General features: G+C 42.8%; 4 protein-coding genes across 8 annotated transcripts; 1 reads left to right on the top strand and 3 right to left on the bottom strand.

Annotated features, from left to right (window-relative positions):
• Window positions 1-216: 216 nt before the first annotated feature.
• Window positions 217-2,086, bottom strand: LOC6039958 (kynurenine--oxoglutarate transaminase 3). 2 transcript variants are annotated; one of them, XM_038254959.1, is made up of 4 exons: window positions 1,936-2,086; window positions 1,688-1,846; window positions 1,223-1,610; window positions 217-1,155 (listed from the first exon to the last, which is right to left on the bottom strand). In XM_038254959.1, the coding sequence occupies exons 2-4, from the start codon at window positions 1,753-1,755 to the stop codon at window positions 331-333; spliced, it is 1,281 nt and encodes a 426-aa protein (XP_038110887.1). In that variant the 5' UTR covers window positions 1,756-1,846; window positions 1,936-2,086; the 3' UTR covers window positions 217-330. The 2 variants fall into 2 exon arrangements, with proteins under 2 accessions (XP_038110887.1, XP_001849451.2); XM_001849399.2 differs by lacking the exon at window positions 1,936-2,086 and having other exon boundaries at window positions 1,688-1,929.
• Window positions 2,087-2,606: 520 nt separating this feature from the next.
• On the bottom strand, window positions 2,607-3,538 carry LOC6039957 (cytochrome c oxidase subunit 5A, mitochondrial). The gene is made up of 2 exons (XM_001849398.2): window positions 3,381-3,538; window positions 2,607-3,287 (listed from the first exon to the last, which is right to left on the bottom strand). Exon 2 carries the CDS (start codon window positions 3,268-3,270, stop codon window positions 2,812-2,814), a length of 459 nt encoding a protein of 152 aa, XP_001849450.1. The 5' UTR covers window positions 3,271-3,287; window positions 3,381-3,538; the 3' UTR covers window positions 2,607-2,811.
• Window positions 3,539-5,222: 1,684 nt separating this feature from the next.
• Window positions 5,223-6,990, top strand: LOC6039956 (uncharacterized protein CG16817). The gene is made up of 4 exons (XM_001849397.2): window positions 5,223-5,381; window positions 5,889-5,972; window positions 6,037-6,296; window positions 6,361-6,990. Exons 1-4 carry the CDS (start codon window positions 5,365-5,367, stop codon window positions 6,510-6,512), a joined length of 513 nt encoding a protein of 170 aa, XP_001849449.1. The 5' UTR covers window positions 5,223-5,364; the 3' UTR covers window positions 6,513-6,990.
• A 44-nt stretch (window positions 6,991-7,034) lies between these two features.
• LOC6039954 (importin-9) lies at window positions 7,035-19,769 on the bottom strand. 4 transcript variants are annotated; one of them, XM_038252739.1, is made up of 6 exons: window positions 19,536-19,769; window positions 18,812-19,471; window positions 18,596-18,754; window positions 18,045-18,529; window positions 17,954-17,971; window positions 7,035-8,752 (listed from the first exon to the last, which is right to left on the bottom strand). In XM_038252739.1, the coding sequence occupies exons 1-6, from the start codon at window positions 19,657-19,659 to the stop codon at window positions 7,127-7,129; spliced, it is 3,072 nt and encodes a 1,023-aa protein (XP_038108667.1). In that variant the 5' UTR covers window positions 19,660-19,769; the 3' UTR covers window positions 7,035-7,126. The 4 variants fall into 4 exon arrangements, with proteins under 4 accessions (XP_038108667.1, XP_038108665.1, XP_001849447.2 ...); XM_038252737.1 differs by having other exon boundaries at window positions 18,045-18,547; XM_001849395.2 differs by lacking the exon at window positions 17,954-17,971.
• Window positions 19,770-21,712: the final 1,943 nt, after the last annotated feature.

The following is a 21,712-nucleotide window of genomic DNA, read 5'->3' on the forward strand; positions in this document are numbered from 1 at the left end:
TGCTAATATATCTGAAGCTTTGTAACTTTAGATGGAAACAGTAGCAAGGCGATGCCCTCTTGAACCAACTCTAAGAGCCAATACCAAGTATCTGGAGCGCGTGGCGTGTCGGAAATGGAAATAGACCAGAAAAGATGCAAAGTGGTGGATTAATTTGTTTATCTTGGTACATATTCTACCGTCTCCGTAGCCATACCTTCTTATTTAAACACAAAGTTGCTCAAATCACAATTCGTTTATTGTTTTTACTTCCCTTCAATGTTTCTAGGGAAAATGCTTTTTTTTTGTAAATAAATTCGCAGTGTGGAAAAATATAACAGTAAACACATCTCACTTTCCCCCATTTTTCCAATTGTTCAGAATGGTCTCCGCCTTCTGGAGATTTTCGTCCTTCTTGAAGAAGCAGTACCGCACAAAGTCCTCCCCCAAATGCTTGTTCGGTTCGCTGTAAAACGCAGACGGCGGAATTCCCTGCAGCCCCACGGTCTTTGTCATCCACTTGGTGAACCGATAATCCTTGCGGGCGTCCGTTTCCTGGGATAGGTCCACCTTTGCGGCCAGCGCAGACCAATCGGCAACCATAAAGTATCCGCCCTGCGGCACGGTCGGATTCATTCCGACGTTCGCCAGGAACGATGCCATGTAGTCCCGCTTGGCCATCAGCTCGCCGGAAATGCTCCTGAAGTAACACTCGGGACTGTTGAGGCGTTTCAGCTCCGTTTCGAATCCTACGGCAATCGCTTCTTGAATGGGGGTGGCGCACGTGTAAACACTGTTCTGATGCACCATCTGAAGGTTCCGGAGCAGCGAGGCCGGTCCGTACGCCCAGCCGATTTTCCACCCGGTCAGCGAGAAGGTTTTACCGGCGGAACCGATCGTAATGGTCCGGTCCCACATCCCCGGCAGCGTGCAGATTCGAATGTGCTCGTACGGTTCGAATACCATGTGTTCGTAGACCTCGTCGGAAACGCACAGCACGTTCCACTTTTGGCACAGCTTCGCCACAACGTCCAGTTCGTCGCGGCTCATGACTTTGCCGAGCGGATTGTGGGGTGTGTTGATTAGAATCATCTTGGTCCGCTCGTTGAACAGCGCTTCCAGCTCCTTGTTGTCCAGAACCCAATCGGCGGAGGAAATTACTCCCTCGGTCGTTCTCTGAGATGAGTGAGATAAGGAGTTTGTTATCAACAAGAAGTGTGTTACGCAACGCCGCTTGGCTTACCGGTTTCAGCGGAATAAAGCGCGGGACTCCGCCGGCCGCTCGCACCATCGGTTCGTAGCAGTCGAAGAAGGGCTCAATGATGATGACTTCGTCCCCTTCGTCTACGTGGCCTTGAATCGTAGCGTAGAGCGCCTCATAAGCTCCCACCGTAACCAGCACCTCGGTCATCGGATCAATGTTCCGTCCAACCAGCTGCGAGTACAATCTGCTCAACGCTTGGACCAACCTGGGGTGGCCAAATCCTCGCGTGTACTGATTGGCCAGCGGATCCTCGCTGTTGGCGGCCGCAGCCAGCGCATCCGTCGCATACTTTGGCGCGTGATAATCCGGAAAGCCCTGGCCCAGATTCAGCGGTTTGTATTGCGCCGCCAGCTGAATGTACTCAACCCTAGAGCAAGTAAACAAGAATCTCAGTATTTAGAAAAGAAGCCTCCAAACCAAGCACAACCTCCTGGAGTTACTCACCAAACACTTTTTGTCGACCCTTGATAACGTTTGGGGAGGTCAAATTTGTTAACCGTTTCGTTCGCCATGGTGCGGCCGGTCAGACTGCTTCCGGTGGCCGGCGGGAGTCTGCTTTTATGATCGCGTTGAAAAACGTTCCTTATCAAACCAGAGGGCGAGCTGCGGTTGCGGAGAAACATTTGTTGAGGAGAAAAATGAACGCACGATAGAATGTGGTAACAGCTGCAAAACAAACTGAACAAAAATACCTCAAAGCTAAGCCTTCTGCGTTTTCTTTTGCACTGTCACTAGCAAATATGAATTTGACTTCCACGACCACAACCTCGCACTCTTTCAATCTTCAATCAACTCGTGCCGTGACAGTTTTCATCTGATTGTAGGGTAGCGAAAGGTATTTTTGACATACGTAAACGAAATGTCAAATAAGCAGCATCGAGTTAAACTTTCTGTCCAGTTCCCAGTCAGGACGTTCTAGCAGCATTCTAGCAGAGTTCTTACAGAGTGGGATATTCTTACAGCATTCTAGCAGAAATGTTCTACCGTTCTTGCAGGATTCTGACAGAACCAGCTCTGCTAGAATATTTCGTGACTGGGTTGCTGTGAAATTTTCCATGGAATTCATTAATTTAACTAAGGTTTATTTATTCTTTGATAACATTTTTATAGCTATATTAGTAACAATTTCTTCTTGTAAATTTAAACAGAATTTGCAAAATAAGCAAAATTACTTGAATTTTAAAATCTGGAAATCTGGATTGTATGCATTGTTCGGAGAGTCGTTTTGGAGACGAACATGTAACCCTTGATTGAGCCTGCTAGGATTACTTTTCTATTCTTTGTTGAACAAAGGAAAGATTCCTTTGATTTTATTTCCTAGTTTGGTTTTCTCAATCTCGAACAAGAAACAAAAGCAAAGCCAAACATTTTCGAACTATCCATCGCTTTATTACTGATTTTTCGCCGTCTGCCCCTCGCACAGAGTGACGACGACATACGAATGATGATTACATAACCGCGCCATTACCAATTTCTGCAAATTCCGGATCTAAACCGTACACACTTTATTCTTAACACAAAATTTGACCGGCGGCGCGACCATAAAACAACGTCCCACCTCCCCCTTCTTAGTGGGTGTCGAAGACGGACTTGAGGGCCAACTCGGGCTGGTCGTAGCCCAGCTCCTCCGGGGTATCGATTCCGAGTTCGGTCAGCGTCGGTCGGACCTCCTGCAGCAGGTACGGGTAGATTTCGTTGACCTTGTTGCCGCACTTGTCCTTGCAGCCCTCCAGGAAGCGGATGGCCAGCGCGTAATCGTTCAGCCGACGACACGCCTTCAGGGCGGCGTTCATAATCTTCGGGTCCGGAATCAGATCCATGCCGAGCAGGTCGTTCATTGCCTTGCGGGCCTCCCAGTGATCAATGTCCGGGCGGTTAAAGTACGCCTCATAGCGGGAGTCAAAGTCCTCGGCGCTCTCTTCGCTGTGCGAGTGACGGACCACTCCGGCCGTTCCGAGACGGCTCGTGGTCAATCCGACGGTGCCGCGGAGGACACCGAAAAGTTGACCGGCGGCAGAGCGAAGCATATTTTCGTTGACTGTCCCTGCAAGAAGACCACCAACGATTAGAAACTTTTATATGCAAGAACACATTGTTTTCCAGAATTATTTTTTTCCAATAAGTTAAGTAACAATACCTTGCTCGCAACTTGCGCTTGCGACACAATCACGATGGAAAAATTGTGACGGACGAACAGCCCGTGCTAAAATGGCGAATCTTTGACAGAAGCGAACTTGTCAGTCGTCCCTGATGCCAGGCGTGACCATTTGCTCATCTGTACTTGAGTGTAAGAAATTCTGTCTTATCTTTACTAAGCCTTTCAAGATATTGATTTGATCTGCACAAATTGCGCGGACTGCCCAAAAAGACACGCGGTAAATCAGCCTCTAAATTCGTGCACCGAGTTTATCACGGGCACCATATGGTGCGTTCGTTTAAGGGCTAGCTCCATACTGAGTGCCGCACTCAGAGCTGTCAAAGTGTTTCTTTGAAGAAACTCGCGCTAATTCCGCACGAGTTTCGCCGCCATCTAGGAACTGAAACTCTAGTGCCGCACTGGGTATTTTTTCAGTTTCATGCGAGTTCCACGCACACTGACAAATGACGTTCAATGGCAATTCTATCTTTCTCTATTCACTGCGTTCCAGTGATGTCAACCATCGCGACGCTCATTTTTGGTTCGCGGCACATTTTTTGTTTGTAGTGCTTTTCAGTTACGGAATTTGACAAAGTTGTGTATGAAGGGCTTGTAGAACACACCAAATCGTACAACTTTGCTGAACATAGTGTTAATTTTTGATGAATACTGTTGTACCACCCTGGACTAGCAACCCAGCAACCTAGCGAAACCAATCTAAGCAAACATCGTTCGCTAGCTTCACACTTTTCACCATTCAGTCGTTGGCAACCAAACAGTCAAGCAGCAAATAAAGTTTTGTCTCCATATTTGGTACAACGCTGTTTCCTTCCGGTTCACATCCGGACGTAACAAATACAAAAAAAAAGTTACAACCAAAAATGCGTTAGGCAAACAAAAGCATCGCGAACCATTGGTCCTGAGGTCTGAAATCTTCTTGTAACTTTTTGCGTATGAATTTTAAAGCTATACAATTTTCTGAAGAAATGTTGCTGTTGGTGAGTTCTACAATTGCTTCGAACACCATTTTGTCGAATTCCATAACTGAAAAGCACCACAAACGAAAAATGTGCCGCGAACCAAAAATGAGCGCCGCGATGGTTGACATCACTGCTGCGTTCACAGACTTATCAACCATACACTAAAAATCAAAAGTATCCTTCAAAAGGGTACTTGCAATCCTCAAAAAGGATACTTTCTATCCTTTTTTAAGTTCACCCTGCGTCACACTTTTAAAAGTGTACACTGAACGCCCGACCATGGTAATTTTAAGAACATTTGCTAAAAATGCTGCTTATTAATTTAACTGTGGCTTTTTGGTGGAAGTAAACGCAAATATGGTAAAATGTACCATGCTTCCACAAAATTCCATGGTAGCAATTACGAAATCATTATCATTCTCTCCATATTGGAGGGTTAAAATTACCATACCGCTCTCGACATAGTAAAACTAGGTAAAACTGACTGCGTTAATCAGTGAATCCAAGCACGGAATGTTTTCAGCAAAAATACGTCGGTGCGTGTTCTCAATTTAACCCTACAATATGGTAGCAATTACCATGGTTGGGTTTTCAGTGTATGTCAAATTTAGTACATATAGTTATCTACTTGCGCATGTATTGCGTGTACGTACACGAAAAAGATTGAGGTTAAATTTTGTACCCGCCAGCAAAACAAATGGGGTGCTAGTGTGCGTGAGCTCGGGCTTAGATAACTCTATTTTCGATACCCTTTTAAAGGGTGACGACGGGTGAACTTGGAAAAAGGATGCTTTTTACTTTGAGTGTACTTGCGCAGATATCTAAACAAAACCTATCTGGCATCCCTGCCGGCAAGTGCTCTTTTTTTTCCTTTTCAGCCCAAAAAAGACAGTGCGAAGAAGTTACGCGTTGAGTTACGAGCTCGTTTGCTGCTGGGACTGGTGGAAAATCCCGGAAAATTCGGTAGTCTTTGTTAAGAAATTGCTGCAACCCTAGATTTAATCATGTCTACGGAAATTGTGTAAGTATGATTTGCGGGAAAAAGTGTGAAAAACGCCGGCCGCAAGCCGCTCCTAGTGACCGACACCGAAACTCGCGTGTTTTTACGGCGTCCATTTTTATCGATCCTAGTCGGCATTTGCTGCGTGCTGCTGCTGCGAGAGACGGACTTCGTTTCCGCCGGGTTATCGGCTCGAAAGGGGCGGTTTGCTTCCGGTTGTGTTTGGGTGGCGGATTAAAAGGGCGGTTCACGCCCTTCGCAGTCTTCTTGTTTCTTGCGGAGTGGTTTTATTATTCGGTTCGATGAGGCTGCTCCGAGCAAAAGTTGCCTCTGTTCGTTTCCATGAGACAACCGTGTTCATAACCTTTAACAAACAAGAAAACATCCAGAATGATCTAGAAAGCTGTGTTTGTGCTGTTTGTGATTGCAAATTAGTTACAAAAGGGAAATGGTTTTTTACAATCTAGGCAGGCCGTCCTAGTAACGAGATGCTTTGATTATCTGTTATTTTTGTCTTTCAATTTCCAGTACCCCGCCGCCTGCTGTTTGGGCCCAGCGAAACGACGTGCTTTACTTGACGTTGAACGTGGAGTGCCCTAATCCGGACTTCAAGTGAGTCGAGCTTTGTTTTTGTTTTTTTTAGAGTCAAGTTTTCTAATCGTTTCCGGTGTTGCAGGTTCACAGAGGACACGATGTACTTCAAGGGCGTCGGGCTGCCGGAAAAGAAGACGCACGAGGTGACGATCAACTTCTACAGCAAAATCAACCCGGACAAGATCATTAGCAAAAACACCAGCCGGTGCATCGAGTTCGTCATCTCGAAGGCGGACACGAAGGCGTCGTACTGGCCAAAGCTGACGAACGACAAAACCAAACCGCACTGGCTCAAAGTTGACTTCAACCGGTGGAAGGATGAGGGTTCGGACGATGAAAGAGGTTTGTAAAAATGGTCGTAACTGTGTTAGACAAACCTTGCTAACGATTTTATTTTATTTTCCAGAGGAAGGCGATAACGCAATGTCGCTGGACGATATGCTGCGAACGGCAAACGACAACAAGCTTTCGTTCGACGACCTCGACGAGGACCAGGATGACTCGGACGACGAGGCGATGCCGGGCTTAACGGAGGACAAGGACGAAGAGAAGAAGTAAGCGGCGCCAGAACAAAAACTCTACCGCCCGTTCGTCCGGGGCTCCCTGTTCGGTGCGAAATTTGCGTTCCTTCGTTTCGATTGCGAGCGACGGCGGTGGCGGTGGCGGTAGGGCAGCGAGAGAAACAGAAGACAACAGTCAAAACATAACCATTGAATTGTCAAACTTTTATTTAAGACGTAAGAGGGATAAGAAACAGCATAAAACGCAGAACATAAAACAAAACAACAAAACTAGGCGGTTAAGGAGTGGAATTCATTAAATTACTACACTACTATTACTACTAGGGCCAAGAATTAATAAAAAGGTGGGTGAAACTTGGAAAGAGCCGCCTTGAAACGCGCATTCAAAATGGAACAGTAGAGAGGAGAAAAAGAAGATCCGTTTCGAATCTTGCAGTTTTTTATTCGTTCGAGCATTTGCATTCGTTTATTTTCCGTTTTATCGATTAGAATGAAAATAAACATACGAACAATAACATTGTTGTTTCTCAACTTTTACTCCCACAAAAACAAAAAAGACTTTTCAAAGAGTAACATGATTTTATTCGCGTTTACGCGACTTCACTGGCTTCTGATAATAACATTTAATGTTAAAAGCACTCACTTTACGACTTAAGCTACGTTGATACCGAATCCTTTCAGGATCAGCTTTTCCGCGTCTTCCAGCTTTTCCAAAAACACCCGAAAGTGTTCGTCGCAGCTGAAGCTCTGCACAAACTTGACCAGATATTCCTGCATGTCGCACTGGAAGATCGGATTCTGCATCAGCTCCTGCATCATCATCTGCTGATCGTCGTCCTCCTCGTCATCATCATCGAAAAGCATCATCGCCGACAGGTTAGTTGCGCCCTTTGGTTCCGCAGATTCGCTGTCAGATTCGTCCGATTCCGACCCGTTTTGTTCGAGCGCCTCTTTCGACTCCTTCAAATTGCTCAGTTCGTTGAGCAGCAGCTTGAAGATCTTCAACAGAATCGGAACATCGACCCACTCCTGTTGAGCGCTCGCGGTGGCCGATCGAGTTCGCCTGCCCTGCTGCACATTGACGACCGCTTCCTTGATCATGACATTCGTGATCCGTTCATCCTTTGTGGTCACTCCGTACTCGAACAGCTTGCAAAGTGCCATCGTGCAGACCTTGCGCTCGTACGCTCCGTAGAACATGTGCTGCCGGCTGAGCCAGTTGGCAAACACGAACGACATTGCCGGTTCGCCAGTTGGACCCGGGACGGTGCTCAAAAAGTTAAGCACCGCGTCCATCTGGACAATAATGAGATGGGCAAAGATGATGACCAAACTCATGATCACGTGCAGCGACTGAACCAGCTGCATCTTGCTGAGAACCGCCTTCAGCAGCAGGTCAACGTTTTCTCCTAGCAGATTTCCCACCTTTGTGATGATGACCACGACTAGCCGACCGATGAACGCCGCCGTCGATTCGGTGTTGATCGGATTCAACAGCATCGTCGTAACTTCCATGATGTAGTTTAACCCTTCACCGTTCTTGTACCCGCAGATCTGTTCGGCGTCAATGGTCAGAAAAGCCCGCAAGCACTCCCCGCCGGATTGCATAACCGAGGCGTCTTCCGTTCGCAAAATGCAATGGACCGCGGCCGGGAAGGCACTCTCGACCATACAGCTGCTCAACGGTCCGCGCGAATACTTGACGACCGTGCCCAGAATGTCCAGCGCAATGTCGTGCATCGTGGCCGTTTGCTCGCCCTCCGAACTCAAAATGCTGACCAACGTCGGAATAATCTTCTCCTGCAGCGGAACCAAGCAGAACGGATTCTGGGCGAGGATTTTCAAAATGTCCTGCACCGACTCCAGAATGACGCGATCGTCGTGATACTTTAAAAACATTGCGATCGTCAGCGACACGACCTTGCTGGAAATTGACGCCGTCACGTTCGGATCGTACGCGATGATCGCCGTCAGCGTCTCCAGCAGCAAACTCTGCACCGTGTTCTGGGACTGGCTGAACAGCGGCATCAGACACTCGAAGAACTGCTCCAGCTTCGGCACCAGGCACAGCTTCCGTTCGTCGTTGCACTCGCGCAGGATTGTGCAAAAGCCGTAGATCGAACGGGCCGCGGTCAGTCGCAGCACCACCGGCTTGTCCAGCGACATGCTGTTGATGATGATGTTCACCACCTGCAGCAGCGTTTGCTGGTCGAACAGGTTGCAGTCGCAGTACCGGCTGATGATCCACAGGCACCGACCCAGCAGGTACGGGGAGGCCTACAAAGGGGGAGGGCAAAATGGGATTTGTTGTTTTAACGCTGCTGAATAGTCAACTTAGGAAAAGTCATTGTTATGATTATAAACTGTTTGAAGAACCTGACATGTTTGCAAGAGTCTTGTCACCTTATGTATTGCAGAAAAACGCAAACAAAAGGGCTTCTTTTTACCAAACCCACGTGCTTTCTTGTACTAAGCTTGCTGCGATTCCTATCCAGTTAGCATAAGATTAGACTGGTTGCAACGCGGCTCTACTTTGTTCTAGCTGTTTCATTTTTCAAATAGAACTGAAACAGACCACCCGCAACGCGGAGTTGCAGTTTTATTTTTTGAGCAGTATTTTGAAACCGGAATAAAACTGCTCGACGAGTTTGTTTCAAACGTGAGACGATTTGGAACTGGAATAGAACTCAGTTTCAAAAAAAATCAGATATATGGAGATATCCACGTATTCTTACACACACACTATGATGCTGTGTTGATAATCATACGCACACAATTAAAAGCATTTTTTTGAAACAACATTTAGATCAGCGCGTTGCGAGCACCGTGTTCTAGTTTCATTTCCGCCAGTTCGACGGTAACATTTCAAAAGGCATCATGTACATTTTGACACTTTCTGGGTTATTGCATATTCTGAAAGTACCCCTAATAAGCTACCTCTCCACCAAAAATGAGCAATAGTTACTTTAGTAAAGTCTGTTTAATCGTGATTTTAAATAAAGTAACATAAACAAAATCTCTGCCATCAGCAGTTCCTGTTTATATAGTCCTGTCAACCTGTCAAATAAAAGACTACATGAACCTCGTGACGAAAAAAAAGCAACATGAAAAAAGCACCATGTACATTCGGCGAAGAAAAACGAATCATAACAAAGCGCCCCCCTCAGTGACAGCAGGGTGATATCGACGTTGGTGATTTCAAAAGAAGTTATGTTTGTTTTTCTCAAATAAAATTACGCAAATAATGTTTTATTGAATTTGGATGATCAAGTATCAATAAAAGCAACGTTTTTCATCGTTTGTTATCATTAGAACATCTTATTTTGCTTTTATATAAAAATGGTAATTGAAAATGGATGCTCAACATTCAAATGCGTTTTTCTCAAAAAAGATGGTGTGTACATGATGCTTTTTGAAATGTTGGCATCGAGTTCTAAAAATTTAAAACTGCTCGCAATTTGAAACAATTATAAAACTTTGCGTTGCAACCAGTCTAATATATCTGATTTTTTTTGAAACTGAGTTCTATTCCAGTTCCAAACCGTCTCACGTTTGAAACAAACTCGTCGAGCAGTTTTATTCCGGTTTCAAAATACTGCTCGAAAAATAAAACTGCAACTCCGCGTTGCGGGTGGTCTGTTTCAGTTCTATTTGAAAAATGAAACAGCTAGAACAAAGTAGAGCCGCGTTGCAACCAGTCTTAAGATATCCAAATATTCTTACACACACTATGATGCTGTATTGATAATCATACGCACACAATTAAAAGCCTTTTTTGAAACAACATTTAGATCAGCGCGTTGCGAGCACCGTGTTCTAGTTTCATTTCCGCCAGTTCTAAAAATTTAAAACTGCTCGCAATTTGAAACAATAGAGTTATCTAAGCCCGCTCTCACGCACACTAGCACACCATTTGATTTGCTGGTCGGTACAAAATTTAACCTCACTTTTTTCATGTACGTACACGCAATACATGCGCACGTAGATAACTCTATGGAGCACCCGCAGTCGAGCAGTTTTTGACAGTTCGCTCCATAGGAAATACATTGTAGAAAAAAGCAAAAACTGCTCGAATGGAAATGCTCCATTATAAAACTTCGCGCTGCAGACAGTCTAAGGTGTACTAAGCCCGAATCCCAAATAAAAGTGCATCTCCAGCGCGGGTAGCAAACATCGAAGCAAATCAAATTTGCACCCGACGTCAACCCCACCGCGGTAGCAAATTTGCCCACAGTTCTTCGGAATTTCAGTTTGCTACCCGCTATTCTGCTGGTTTGCTACCGTGGCAAATGAAATGATACAGGAAAAATTGAATCATGCATAAAAAAAACATTTTTTTTAATTGTAAAATACGTAAAAAAAATTTAAAAAAATGATTTTTTTTTAATAATTCGTTTGTTGACGTTTTTAGCTTTTTCCTAGTTCAGCCTCCTATGATCAAAATTAGATTTTACGCAACTTTTTCCATACAATCTGCAGATTTTCCGGAATCGGTTCCAGAGTGGCCAAAGTGGAAATTTCTTGGCGTAAGAACCTTCCTTGGGCTTATACGAACCCAACGCAACAAAGAGCGCCTCGATCCGACGCTCCGTATTGAACTGATTCGCGTTCGAACAAAACCGTCGAAATTTTTTATATATATTATAGGGTGTTTCATCCAAACAAAAAAGTTCTCAGAATCAGGCAAACCGAGGTTCCCCTAGTAGAGGATACCCATAGGGACTCTCATGCCAAATATCAGCCCTTTTATTTGAGTATTGGCCTGTCCCCAGCGGTTCAAAGTTTACATGTAAATTACCATGGGAAATTTTAAATTTTCGTTCATTCGCTCCTACAGGTCTGGGGACAACATGGATTCACTCGGAATAAAGACAAGTGTGTAGGGGATGGTCCAATGAACAAATTCCAGAAGAAATTAGGGTTGTCCATTCTGTCCCCAAGGTGCGCATTGGATCGACGTCCGGTGTCTCCAGAATCAACGATTCACCCTTCAAATGTACGCATTGTCCTTAGTATGCTATGACGGCAAGCTGAAAATTACGACGCCCCATGTCAGACGGTGAACACGTGGGGAAGCATCGATTGCATTATTATCACAAAATCATCATGTCACGTTATTTGGAATAGTTCAAATTGTTACAGAAACATCACAAATTATAATTTTATTACTTTAAAGTATGTTTCTGAGCCAAAACTTGAGTGAATGCTCTGTCACGTGTTCACCGTCTGACATGGGGCGTCGTAATTTTTAGCTAGCCCTCATAGCATAGGGTAGAGTAGTCATCAATGAGACACGGGGAACAATGATAAAATGGCTCTCACAAGTCGTAGTTTCAACCAATCAGGCTCATATTTGGGGGAAAGGTGTGTCTACTGGATACACGTCTGCCATATAAGTGGCTTTGGTTATGGACGCTCCCTTGAAAAGTAATTCATAAATGTTTGATTCTGGGGTGTAAAAGTAAATCATGGACAAAAAATACTTTTTCGCACGTAGGCTGCCATTTCTAATCTAATCTAATCAGACCCTAGCGCAGCCAATCTTTCGAAGGGATCCTGGAGAGTGCCTTAGGTTAGATGACGCCTAGCACTCTTCTTGTCATTTATTAACATTTGTAGTGCGCCATTGCATCGGAATGCATTGAAACAACACAAGCGTTAAAGCGGCCAGGCCTACTGCGTAAAGCCGTATCGCAGAGATGACTCGTAATTGGGTTGAGTTTGAGAACAACAACACAATTCTGAATCGACAGGGGAGGAAGAAGCGTGGGGACACACCACCATACGCTCCGAGATTTTGGTTGTATTCGTTGGGAGCACCATGCTAAGAAGGTTTGGTACTCCGGGACCCTCTGGGTTGGGACATTGTATTTACACGAATGCCCTGGACACTATTTGCCGTGGTTATAGCGCCACAACTCGCTCCCTGTAACAGTATTCCCAATTCCAGTCCACGCTCACCAAGTCGTCATGGCCTAGTGGTTAGCATTTTTGCTTACCGATCCAAAGGACGGAGGATCGAACCCCGCCTCGAGCGACTTTGATTTTTCGTTCATCTAATCTAATCTAATCTAATCAGACCCTAGCGCAGCCAATCTTTCGAAGGGATCCTGGAGAGTGCCTTAGGTTAGATGACGCCTAGCACTCTTCTTGTCATTTATTAACATTTGTAGTGCGCCATTGCATTAGAATGCATTGAAACATCACAAGCGTTAAAGCGGCCAGGCCTACTGCGTAAAGCCGTATCGCAGAGATGACTCGTAATTGGGTTGAGTTTGAGCACTGAGTGTTCGAACAACAACACAATTCTGAATCGACAGGGGAGGAAGAAGCGTGGGGACACACCACCATACGCTCCGAGATTTTGGTTGTATTCGTTGGGAGCACCATGCTAAGAAGGTTTGGTACTCCGGGACCCTCTGGGATGGGACATTGTATTTCCACGAATGCCCTGGACTCTATTTGCCGTGGTTATAGCGCCACAACTCGCTCTGCGACTTTGATTTTTCGTTCATATTCATAATTTCAAATTCATGTGTTCTTAACTTTATCGTTGGGAGCAGATGGGAATCGAACCCAGAACCATTCGCTTACAAAGCGAACACCGTAACCAGTCAGCCACGGCCGCTCCCTTTCGCACGTAGGCTGCCATTTACACAAAAACTAATATTTCTTCAAATGTCTTTCGACGTTCCATAGGGACTAAGTTGAGCTACAATGTCCTTTCATTAGACTTGGCCAAAATTTAGAATACACCCAGAATCCAGGACTGTCTCATTGTTCCCCACTCATTTCAGCCCATGGGTAACAATGAGACACTTTGATTTTTCTTCAATACACTTTTCAAAATCGATGGAAATCTTTCAAAACATGAATTAAAAGTGATGTTTGGCATATTTATAGAGTTTAAACTTCATTTAACCAAAAATACAAAGTTATTTGGTATTAATATATGGATTTTCAAAATTTAAATACTTTTTAGTGCAACTTTTGTTATTAAAAGTTTCATGTTGGCAAAATTGCTCAAAAATGTTCAAGGCAAGTCACCTGCAATGGAACAATACAAAAACATGATGTTTTGCTAGAAAAATGTTGATTTTCGTAGAGTGTCTCATTGTTCCCCAGCTGTCTCATTGTTCCTGCCAAGTGCGTCTACAATGAGACAGTTGAATAACTCTGACTGTAGATGTCGGATCGATCTCATATTTTGGTCAATGTTAGAACACATTAAAAGAAAGATAATGCAACTAAAAGCTCATTAAGACATGCTGATGAAAAAATTATAAAAATCGTTGAAAGTTGAAAACCAAAAGTGTCTCATTGATGACTACCCTACCCTACATTTGAAGGGTGAATCGTTGATTCTGGAGACACCGGACGTCGATCCAATGCGCACCTTGGGGACAGAATGGACAACCCTAATTCCTTCTGGAATTTGTTCATTGGACCATCCCCTACACACCTGTCTTTATTCCGAGTGAATCCATGTTGTCCCCAGACCTGCAGGAGCGAATGAATGAAAATTCAAAATTTCCCATGGTAATTTACATGTAAACTTTGAACCGCTGGGGACAGGCCAATTCTCAACCAAATGGGCTGATATTTGGCATGAGAGTCCCTATGGGAACCTCGGTTTGCCTGATTCTGAGAGCTTTTTTGTTTGGATGAAACACCCTAATACACTCAAACCCCGTTGGTTTGACACCAACTATTGTCAAACGAACGGGATCACTTTTTAGTTTGACACCCCTTTTACACGGAGTTCACACATACTACCAAACGTTTGTTTTGATAGTGTGCGTGAGCGCCGTGTAAAAAGTGACAGTTCGTCACTTTTTAGTTTGACTTTGACCAACCAACAGGGTACAAACTAAAAAAGTGTCAAACGAAAAAGTGACCAACCAGCGCACTATGGGGTATTTCCATATAAGCGAGCGGCCAAAAATATTTTTTTGCTTTTTTGTGACTTTTTTGTGTTGTTTGTACTTAGTATAATGAAAACAAATGAAATTTGATATTTTTCCAAAAAAAAGTTTAATTATCGATTTTTTCATATATTTGAGGCCACATGCATTAAAGTGGTGAATTTTAATATTCTTACTCTGTATATTTGATGAACGGAATGGCGGTTTATGCTATGTTAAAGTTTCTGATTTACGTTCAATCTCCCTCCCCTTTTTCTTGACTTAAAATCCACCTCTCTTTGAAGACACCCCCTTTCTAATTTTATTAAACGTACCTAAGTACCAACAATGTCATGAATATCAAATCAATTTCAAAACATACATAGCAGGTACGTCATTTCTGCCTCCGCAGGTAAATAATGTGATTTTAACCAAGCGTATACGCGAAATCATTAATTTCCTTGCATGAATCAAAATGTTCAAAATGGCATAACTCAAAAAGTGCACATAAGTGCACTTTGAAATTTGGAGACAAGTTAGGACATGGTTCAAATTTTAAGCTGCAAAATTTTCAGATCGCACAAATGCACACAAAAAAAGTACTCCATTAACAAAGTTGAAAAAAACTAAATTTTGAATAAAAATCCATCTTTTTGATTTTTATTATTTTTTTAGCCTGTAAAAGTGTGTTTTGTAAAATATTATTGAAAAGTTGAATCAATTACCTTTCTGAATATATATAATGATGCAGGAAAAAATACATAAACAGCTACACAGTACAACTATGAAAAATAATCATTTTTTTGTCAAAAAACATGTTTTTTCTTACCATTTTCGCCTTTGAAGGTCTGCAATTCAGTGAATTTTGAACCTACAACTTTCAAACTCCGGATTTTTCTTAGTTAGAATGTTTATTTTCGAAAAAAAATACCAAAAAAACAATTAGAGTATGTCGGTTTTTCGATTTACGGCCGCCTGAAACCCCATAGTGCAGCGGGGGTTGAGTGTATATATAGATTAAGAAAAAATAAAAAAATAAAAAAAATAAAAAAATCATTAAAAAAGATTCTAGAAATCAAGGCCTTAATAAGTGCTTTAAAAAAATAAAAAAAAATTAAAAAAAAGGAAAAAATAAAGAAATCTATTTTTTTAAATTAAAAGGAATAAAAAAATAAAGCATTTCTAACGCATTTTTTGTTCTTTTAATTTTTGTATTTCTGAATTTTAGATTTTGGGTATTTTAGAATTTTTAAATTTTTGGTGGAATTTTTGTATTTTTGAATTATTGAAATTTTGAATTTCCAAATTTAAAAATTTTTAAATTTTTGAATTTTGGAATTTTTGAATTTTGGAATTTATGAATTTACACCAGAGCAGACATACAAAAATCTACGAAACACGCATTCAAAATTTTGCCCCCGGCTTGCCGGTACTTGTCGGGTACCAGAAAATGAGTACCCGACAGGTACCGACACATATTTTTCTTCTACGGATGAACTTCGCAATTCGCAATTTTCAGTGTAAGAACGGGCCTTGACCGATCTTATGCACTAGGTTCCCGACGAACACGCACTGCCCTTACACCTACATCTCACCCTTGTTCTGAGTCAGTACGAGCAACACGCTAGAACACGCTTTTGTGTTCGTGCCAGGCATGCACACCTTCTTTTCCGGTTACGCATTTTAACTCGGCCGGGGGTGGTACATTACGTAGGGTTTGATTTAAGTATAAGTGCCTAACCATTTAAAGTGTGCCTAACAACTTTCATTAAAGCAAAAACTGTTTTATTTTTAGTTTGAATTCAAAAACTAGTTGTTATTTACTGTGTATTGTTTTCTCCTGAAATCTTCCCTATTGTTGAGTCGTGTTAATATGTTGCTATTTCTTCTGTCGCGGTGTTTTGTTACAATATTTTGGTCCTAAGCATTTTAAAAAAGTTTTTCAAAAGTATAATAGTAATATTTGTGTTAATCCTTTAATCATTCCATAAATTGAGTAAGGGCTCGAACCTCACTTGCTTAAGAAAAAAGTGAAGTTTCAAAACAATGGACAGTGAAGGAAATATACTATGTAAAGAATCAATAGTAAAAGGAAGATAGTAATTTATGAAGTAGATATAGAAATAAACAATAGTTAATAAAAAGAGGTAACAAACAAGCTTAGATTGTATTGAGGGCAATTTACAGGGAAGATGAGAAATTATTCAAATAGATATATAAAGAAAAGACACATGATAAACAAAATTGACATCGCTGCCAAATTAAGGGAAAGCAGACAGTTTGTTGCAGCAGCATCAATTGGTAAAATAGAGTGGAAAAGCGTCGAGAAATAAGAGAATCAAATGAGTAAAATCAAAATCAAATGGAGGATAGTAAACAGAAGCCGCGTTAGAAAATCAGTGAAACAAAATAAACAGAAGATAGGTGGTAGCAGAGAATGAAGCGAAGAGAAACCCCGTTGTGCGATGTTTCCGGTACATCCACAGCAGTTGACTCAACATACTGCGAAGCAAAACAATACCGTCTACAATCACAAATTACTTCCCTTTCCCACATTGACGCGCCCCTTTCTTTTAGCCGCCTCTACTCTGACCCTCGCTGGTCAAAGGTTTACGAGTCGTTTCCACAGGCCACCAGCTAGGTTACACCTTGTCATCATGATGACTAAACCAAGCCAACGTGGAGGTAAGAAAATAGGACACTTGCAAGGAACCAGAGCCATGCTGTTTTGTCCAAACAGCACTACGGATGTAGTTGGGCTCCTCCCGGGATGTTCCTCGCCTGGGTGTTGTCAACCGACGAGTATCATCAGTATCATGCACCCTTGGCCTGCTTTTCTTCTACGGATGAACTTGAGATCAAATTTGATTGCTGGTTTGCTACGCGCGGTGGGAGACTCGGGGGCGAACTCGAGAGCAAATTTGGTGGGAATCAACTCGGGTAGCAAATTGTTTAATTTTCGACATTTTCAAAAAAATAAAAATTTTAAAGGAAAAAACTTATAAATTTTAAAGGAATTAGAAGTTTAACAAACTGGAAACAATTTGAAATGCATTTTCCTGCGTATAAAATCACATTTAGCATGTCTGGGATTGATTAAAAATATTTTTATTTTTTGTGGAATTCCAATGTACAGCACCGCAAAAGCGTGTTTTTTCAGCGGAAAAAAATCTCTTCAATGCTTGGATATTTTGAAAAGTAATGAATGCAAAACAACTGGGCTGGTATAGAATGTTAATACTTTTTTCATTTAAGTGTTAATACTACGGATTGTAATTTAAATTTTTATATTTCTTTTATTATTTTTTTTTTTGAAAATATTGTGTAGGGGAGTCGGAGGTGAAAAAGAACGACAGTCCAAAATAAAAATCATTCTATCGAGAAATTAAAAGTATGTGCGTGCAACATGGAATTAAGCTTTTCGAAGTGTCATGGAAAACTTCACTGCAACTGCACAGAAAGTTTAACTCCATGTTGCATATTTGAAAGCTCGATTGCTAACACTCAACTGAAGTAAATCGGCCTCAGGCTATTTTCCCAAAAATAAGCAGTTCCAAACGTAAAAATAGCTTACTTTTTCTTCCTGTGCCAGCTAAATGTACAATTGAAACATTGGCATTAGATGACAAATCTCAACAATGTTTGGAATTCGATTGTTCACATACCTGATACTCCATAATGCCTTTGACCAGGTTCATGTACTGGCCCAGATCGAACTTGTCCTCGTTCTTGACAATCATCTCCTTGAACGAGCCCACGGCCAGCATGGACGCCTCGTATAGCTTCCACCAGTACGGATGGCCGGCGTTCCGGTCGGCATCGGCTACGGTGATGTGCTTGCCCAGCGCTTCCGAGAAGCTGGCCAGCAACTTCTGGTCGTACTCTTGGCCAAGCATCAACAGGACATCCAGCGCGGTTGTTCGGATCGTAAAGTCCACGCCCTGCTCGTCCTCGTCCTCGACAAACTTTTCCGGATCCTCGTGCCAGCTCTGCACCTGTTCCTCCGTCATTTGCATGTACAGAATGACGATGTAAATGAGATCCGTGAGGACGTTCGTGATGGCACCTTTGTACTTTTTAATTTCGATGATCGTGTGCAGAAATTCGAAAATCTGCAAAATCATCGAAATGAACTCTTCATTTTCATCGCCTGGAATATGGAATGAAGCTGCTTTGAATAAGGTAATAACTGGGTGGTATGCAAAGGGGGACTTACCTTCCCCGTTGTCCACAAAGGGCGATTCCTCCGTTTCGTTCACGATCACCTTGATGTACACGTCGGCCATTTGCGTAAGAAGCTGCCAAATCGGAGGCAGAATAGCCGCCAAATACTGGTTGGCGAACTTGGACATGTCGGAAATCATGTATTTGAGAACTGAAAGGACAAATCAATGTGAATATGGACGGGTTTTCTTACGAGTTAAATACTCACCTTTGACAATCTTAGTCTTTAGCTGGAAGCTGCTGTACGGTCCGTTCGGAACCGTCAACCCTTCGATCATCTTTTGCATGAACGCCGGGAGGACGGCGTTCAAAATGTTGCCCTGCTCCTGCTTGGACTCGATGTGGGTGGTGATGCTCCGCAGCATAGAGTGCAGAATTTCAACGGCATAACTCCGCGTCGATACGCTGTACACCGTCTGGGCTTCGAAGATCCGGTACACTTCCGAAAGAATCATCGGACCGACATCCACGATCTGTTTCTCGTCCAGATCCAACGTAAACTCGACCAGCACCTTCATGGCACCGTGCACGGAGTTTTCGTTTCCGCTGCTGAGGCATTTTACGATGATTCCGAACAGCTCCTGCCAGTCGTTTGGCCAATCGTACGACGCAATGTTCGAAATCGAGTACGCAACAACGCTCCGAATCTTGCTGTTCGGGTCATTCAAACCCTGCGGCAGGATTGTCTTAATCGCCGTCTTGGCCTCATTGTTCACGAGCAGCGTGCCGTTTGTTCCGGTTTCGGCTTCACTTTCCTCCACGGTCCAGCAATCCTCGACGTACTGCTTCAGCATAACGGAGGCCAGCTGCCGCAGAGCCAGGTCCAAACTTTGATTTATCGTAATCTCCGCCAGATAAATGCCATATCCTACAACCAAATTGTGAAAATTATAGCACCAGGGTTCCACCATGTTCCGGACACTCCCGCTTACCTTCCGTGTACTTGAGCTGGGCTAACCTCTCCTCGGCATTGCGGCGGATTTCTCCGTTCGGGTTCAGGATCTTTTGCAGTTCCTCGAACATGGCCTGCTTGATGAGGTCGGCGTTTTGGGCCATTTTGAAGGAGGGGAGAGATTTTAGTTGCAAATTTACGGTCAGAAACGGATCACCGCCGGGAAATCGCACATTCCACCGCACTCTGACAACATGCGAACGCGAGTTTGACAATCAAGTTTGTCGGAATTGTCGGAATCAATTAAAAGTCGGATTGGTGTCGGGATAATTATTAATAAGTGAGCGTTCTTTTATTACGTAACGCAGTTGAGAGAGAGGGGGTGGGAAGTTGTGTTTCTTTTTTTTTTTTAATTTGTAATGGACCGAGATATGGACATTTTTTTACGAGGAGGCAGGGGGTCTAAAAATCAGATTTTTTCATTACGTATTAAAAGAACGCTCATTAACAAAACAAAGAGGTTGTTCAAGAATTACGTTCAGACCCAAGACCACGTTCCAGTGTGTGTGGTGGGATGTTGATCAAAAAATTGTCACTCGATTATCTCGACATTGGCTAAACCGATTTTGTCCGTTTTGGTCTCATTCGATCCGTCTTGGGGTCCCATATGTCGCTATTAAAAATAATGCAGTTTAGTTAAGTACTTCAAAAGTTATGCTAAAAAAACGATTTTAACAAAAGTCCGTAAGATTGTAAAAAGGGTGGTTTTTGTAAGAAAACCCGTCATGCTATACATTTTCAGAAAGGTATTTAAAAGACCTTTCCAACGCGTCCAAGACATTGAAGATCTAACAACCCTATCAAAAGTTATAAGCACTTAAGTGTTATTTACGCACTTTTTCGAGGCCGGATCTCAGATATTTTCATGAAAATGCCGTCTGGATCTCTCATGCGACCTATCGTAGGATGTGTATTCAAAAGACCTTTCTAACGCGTTCAAAACATTGAAGATCTGACAACCTTTTAAATGTGAGGAAGGCGCCAACCACCTAAAGGTGGATTAAGTAAAGTTTTTTATGTATGTACAATCGGGTTCCAAATTAGGTTTAAATTTGTGATATTATTGTTCACAGCCAGTGATCCCCGTGCACCGCGTTCTCTGTTTTCTGTACTCGATCAAACACCAGCACCGCGTGTGCACGTGTACAAGCAAACCTAAACTCTGCCGTGTACAGGCTGTAGCCGTACACAAACCTCAAGTTTAAACCGAACGTTGCACCTCGGGTACAAACCCCGTGCAGGCCGACGACGCAGAAAAGAGACAGAAATATTTTCATCACTCTCCCTCTGCTGTAAAGTGGTGTTTCATTCTCCGCTGCAGTCACGCTACAGTGTTTGCACAGAGAGAGAGAGAGAGAGTGAGAAGCAGTCTTTTTTTCGTCTCTTTATACGCTCTTCGCTCGCACGGCGTTGTACCCGAGGTGTGCACCCCGTGTTTACACCGCGTGTAAACTTGAGTGCGCCGTGCGGGGAGAACTCGAACATGGTAGCCTGGTGTGTTTGAGGTTCATCTGCACTGAAAACATGTACGGCGTGTACGGCGTGCATGCGTTTCGGGAAGACTGTTCACAGCGATAAAGCTTATTTTCTGAGTACAATGACGACCGCAAAGGGAGCGTTCTTTTATTACGTAACGCAGTTGGGAGGTCGGAGGCCGTGTTACGGTCCATACAAAATCTTTAAAAATTTGTATGGAATTTAGTTACGAGGGGGGAGGGGGTCTAAAAATCCTATTTTTGCGTTACGTAATAAAAGAACGTTCTCAAAGGATTTAAACTACACACCAATTGGGTCCTAAAATGAAGCTTAGATTGCTGATATTTTTGTTTACAGCGATAAAGCTTATTTTTTTGAGTACAATGACCCTTTGTACGAACACAAAGAGTTTAAAATGGATTTTTAAATCAATTTTGAAAAATTAACCTCGCGGTCCTTCTTGACAGAAAAGCTCCTACTTGACAGCTCGTTCCAAGGGGACCATAGTTGATCCATCGAAAAAATGTTGTCTTGTCAAATTTTTTTTGATTAAAATGAAAAAAAAAAGATCAGAAATGGTTTGTAATCGTGTTTTTTACCGTTGTACATAAAAATTTACACAGGGCTTTAGTACCCAATTTCTCATTAATGAATTCAGTAAAATTTACTGAAAATTTAATC

The sequence above is a fragment of the Culex quinquefasciatus genome, chromosome 2, assembly GCF_015732765.1.
Source record: "Culex quinquefasciatus strain JHB chromosome 2, VPISU_Cqui_1.0_pri_paternal, whole genome shotgun sequence".
In the NCBI taxonomy this organism is placed as follows: Eukaryota; Metazoa; Arthropoda; class Insecta; order Diptera; family Culicidae; genus Culex; species Culex quinquefasciatus.

Coding starts and splice junctions, on each gene's coding strand:
- LOC6039958 (XM_001849399.2), bottom strand. CDS start 1,866: ATGTTTCTCCGCAACCGCAGCTCGCCCTCTGGTTTGATAAGGAACGTT. Junction 1,611..1,687: donor GGGTCGACAAAAAGTGTTTG/GTGAGTAACTCC, acceptor TACTTGCTCTAG/GGTTGAGTACATTCAGCTGG. Junction 1,156..1,222: donor GCTTTATTCCGCTGAAACCG/GTAAGCCAAGCG, acceptor CACTCATCTCAG/AGAACGACCGAGGGAGTAAT.
- LOC6039956 (XM_001849397.2), top strand. Junction 5,973..6,036: donor TGCCCTAATCCGGACTTCAA/GTGAGTCGAGCT, acceptor CCGGTGTTGCAG/GTTCACAGAGGACACGATGT. Junction 6,297..6,360: donor GGGTTCGGACGATGAAAGAG/GTTTGTAAAAAT, acceptor TTTATTTTCCAG/AGGAAGGCGATAACGCAATG.
- LOC6039954 (XM_038252737.1), bottom strand. CDS start 19,659: ATGGCCCAAAACGCCGACCTCATCAAGCAGGCCATGTTCGAGGAACTG. Junction 19,472..19,535: donor CCAGCTCAAGTACACGGAAG/GTAAGCGGGAGT, acceptor ATTTGGTTGTAG/GATATGGCATTTATCTGGCG. Junction 18,548..18,595: donor CTTTGTGGACAACGGGGAAG/GTAAGTCCCCCT, acceptor TATTCAAAGCAG/CTTCATTCCATATTCCAGGC.
- LOC6039957 (XM_001849398.2), bottom strand. CDS start 3,270: ATGCTTCGCTCTGCCGCCGGTCAACTTTTCGGTGTCCTCCGCGGCACC.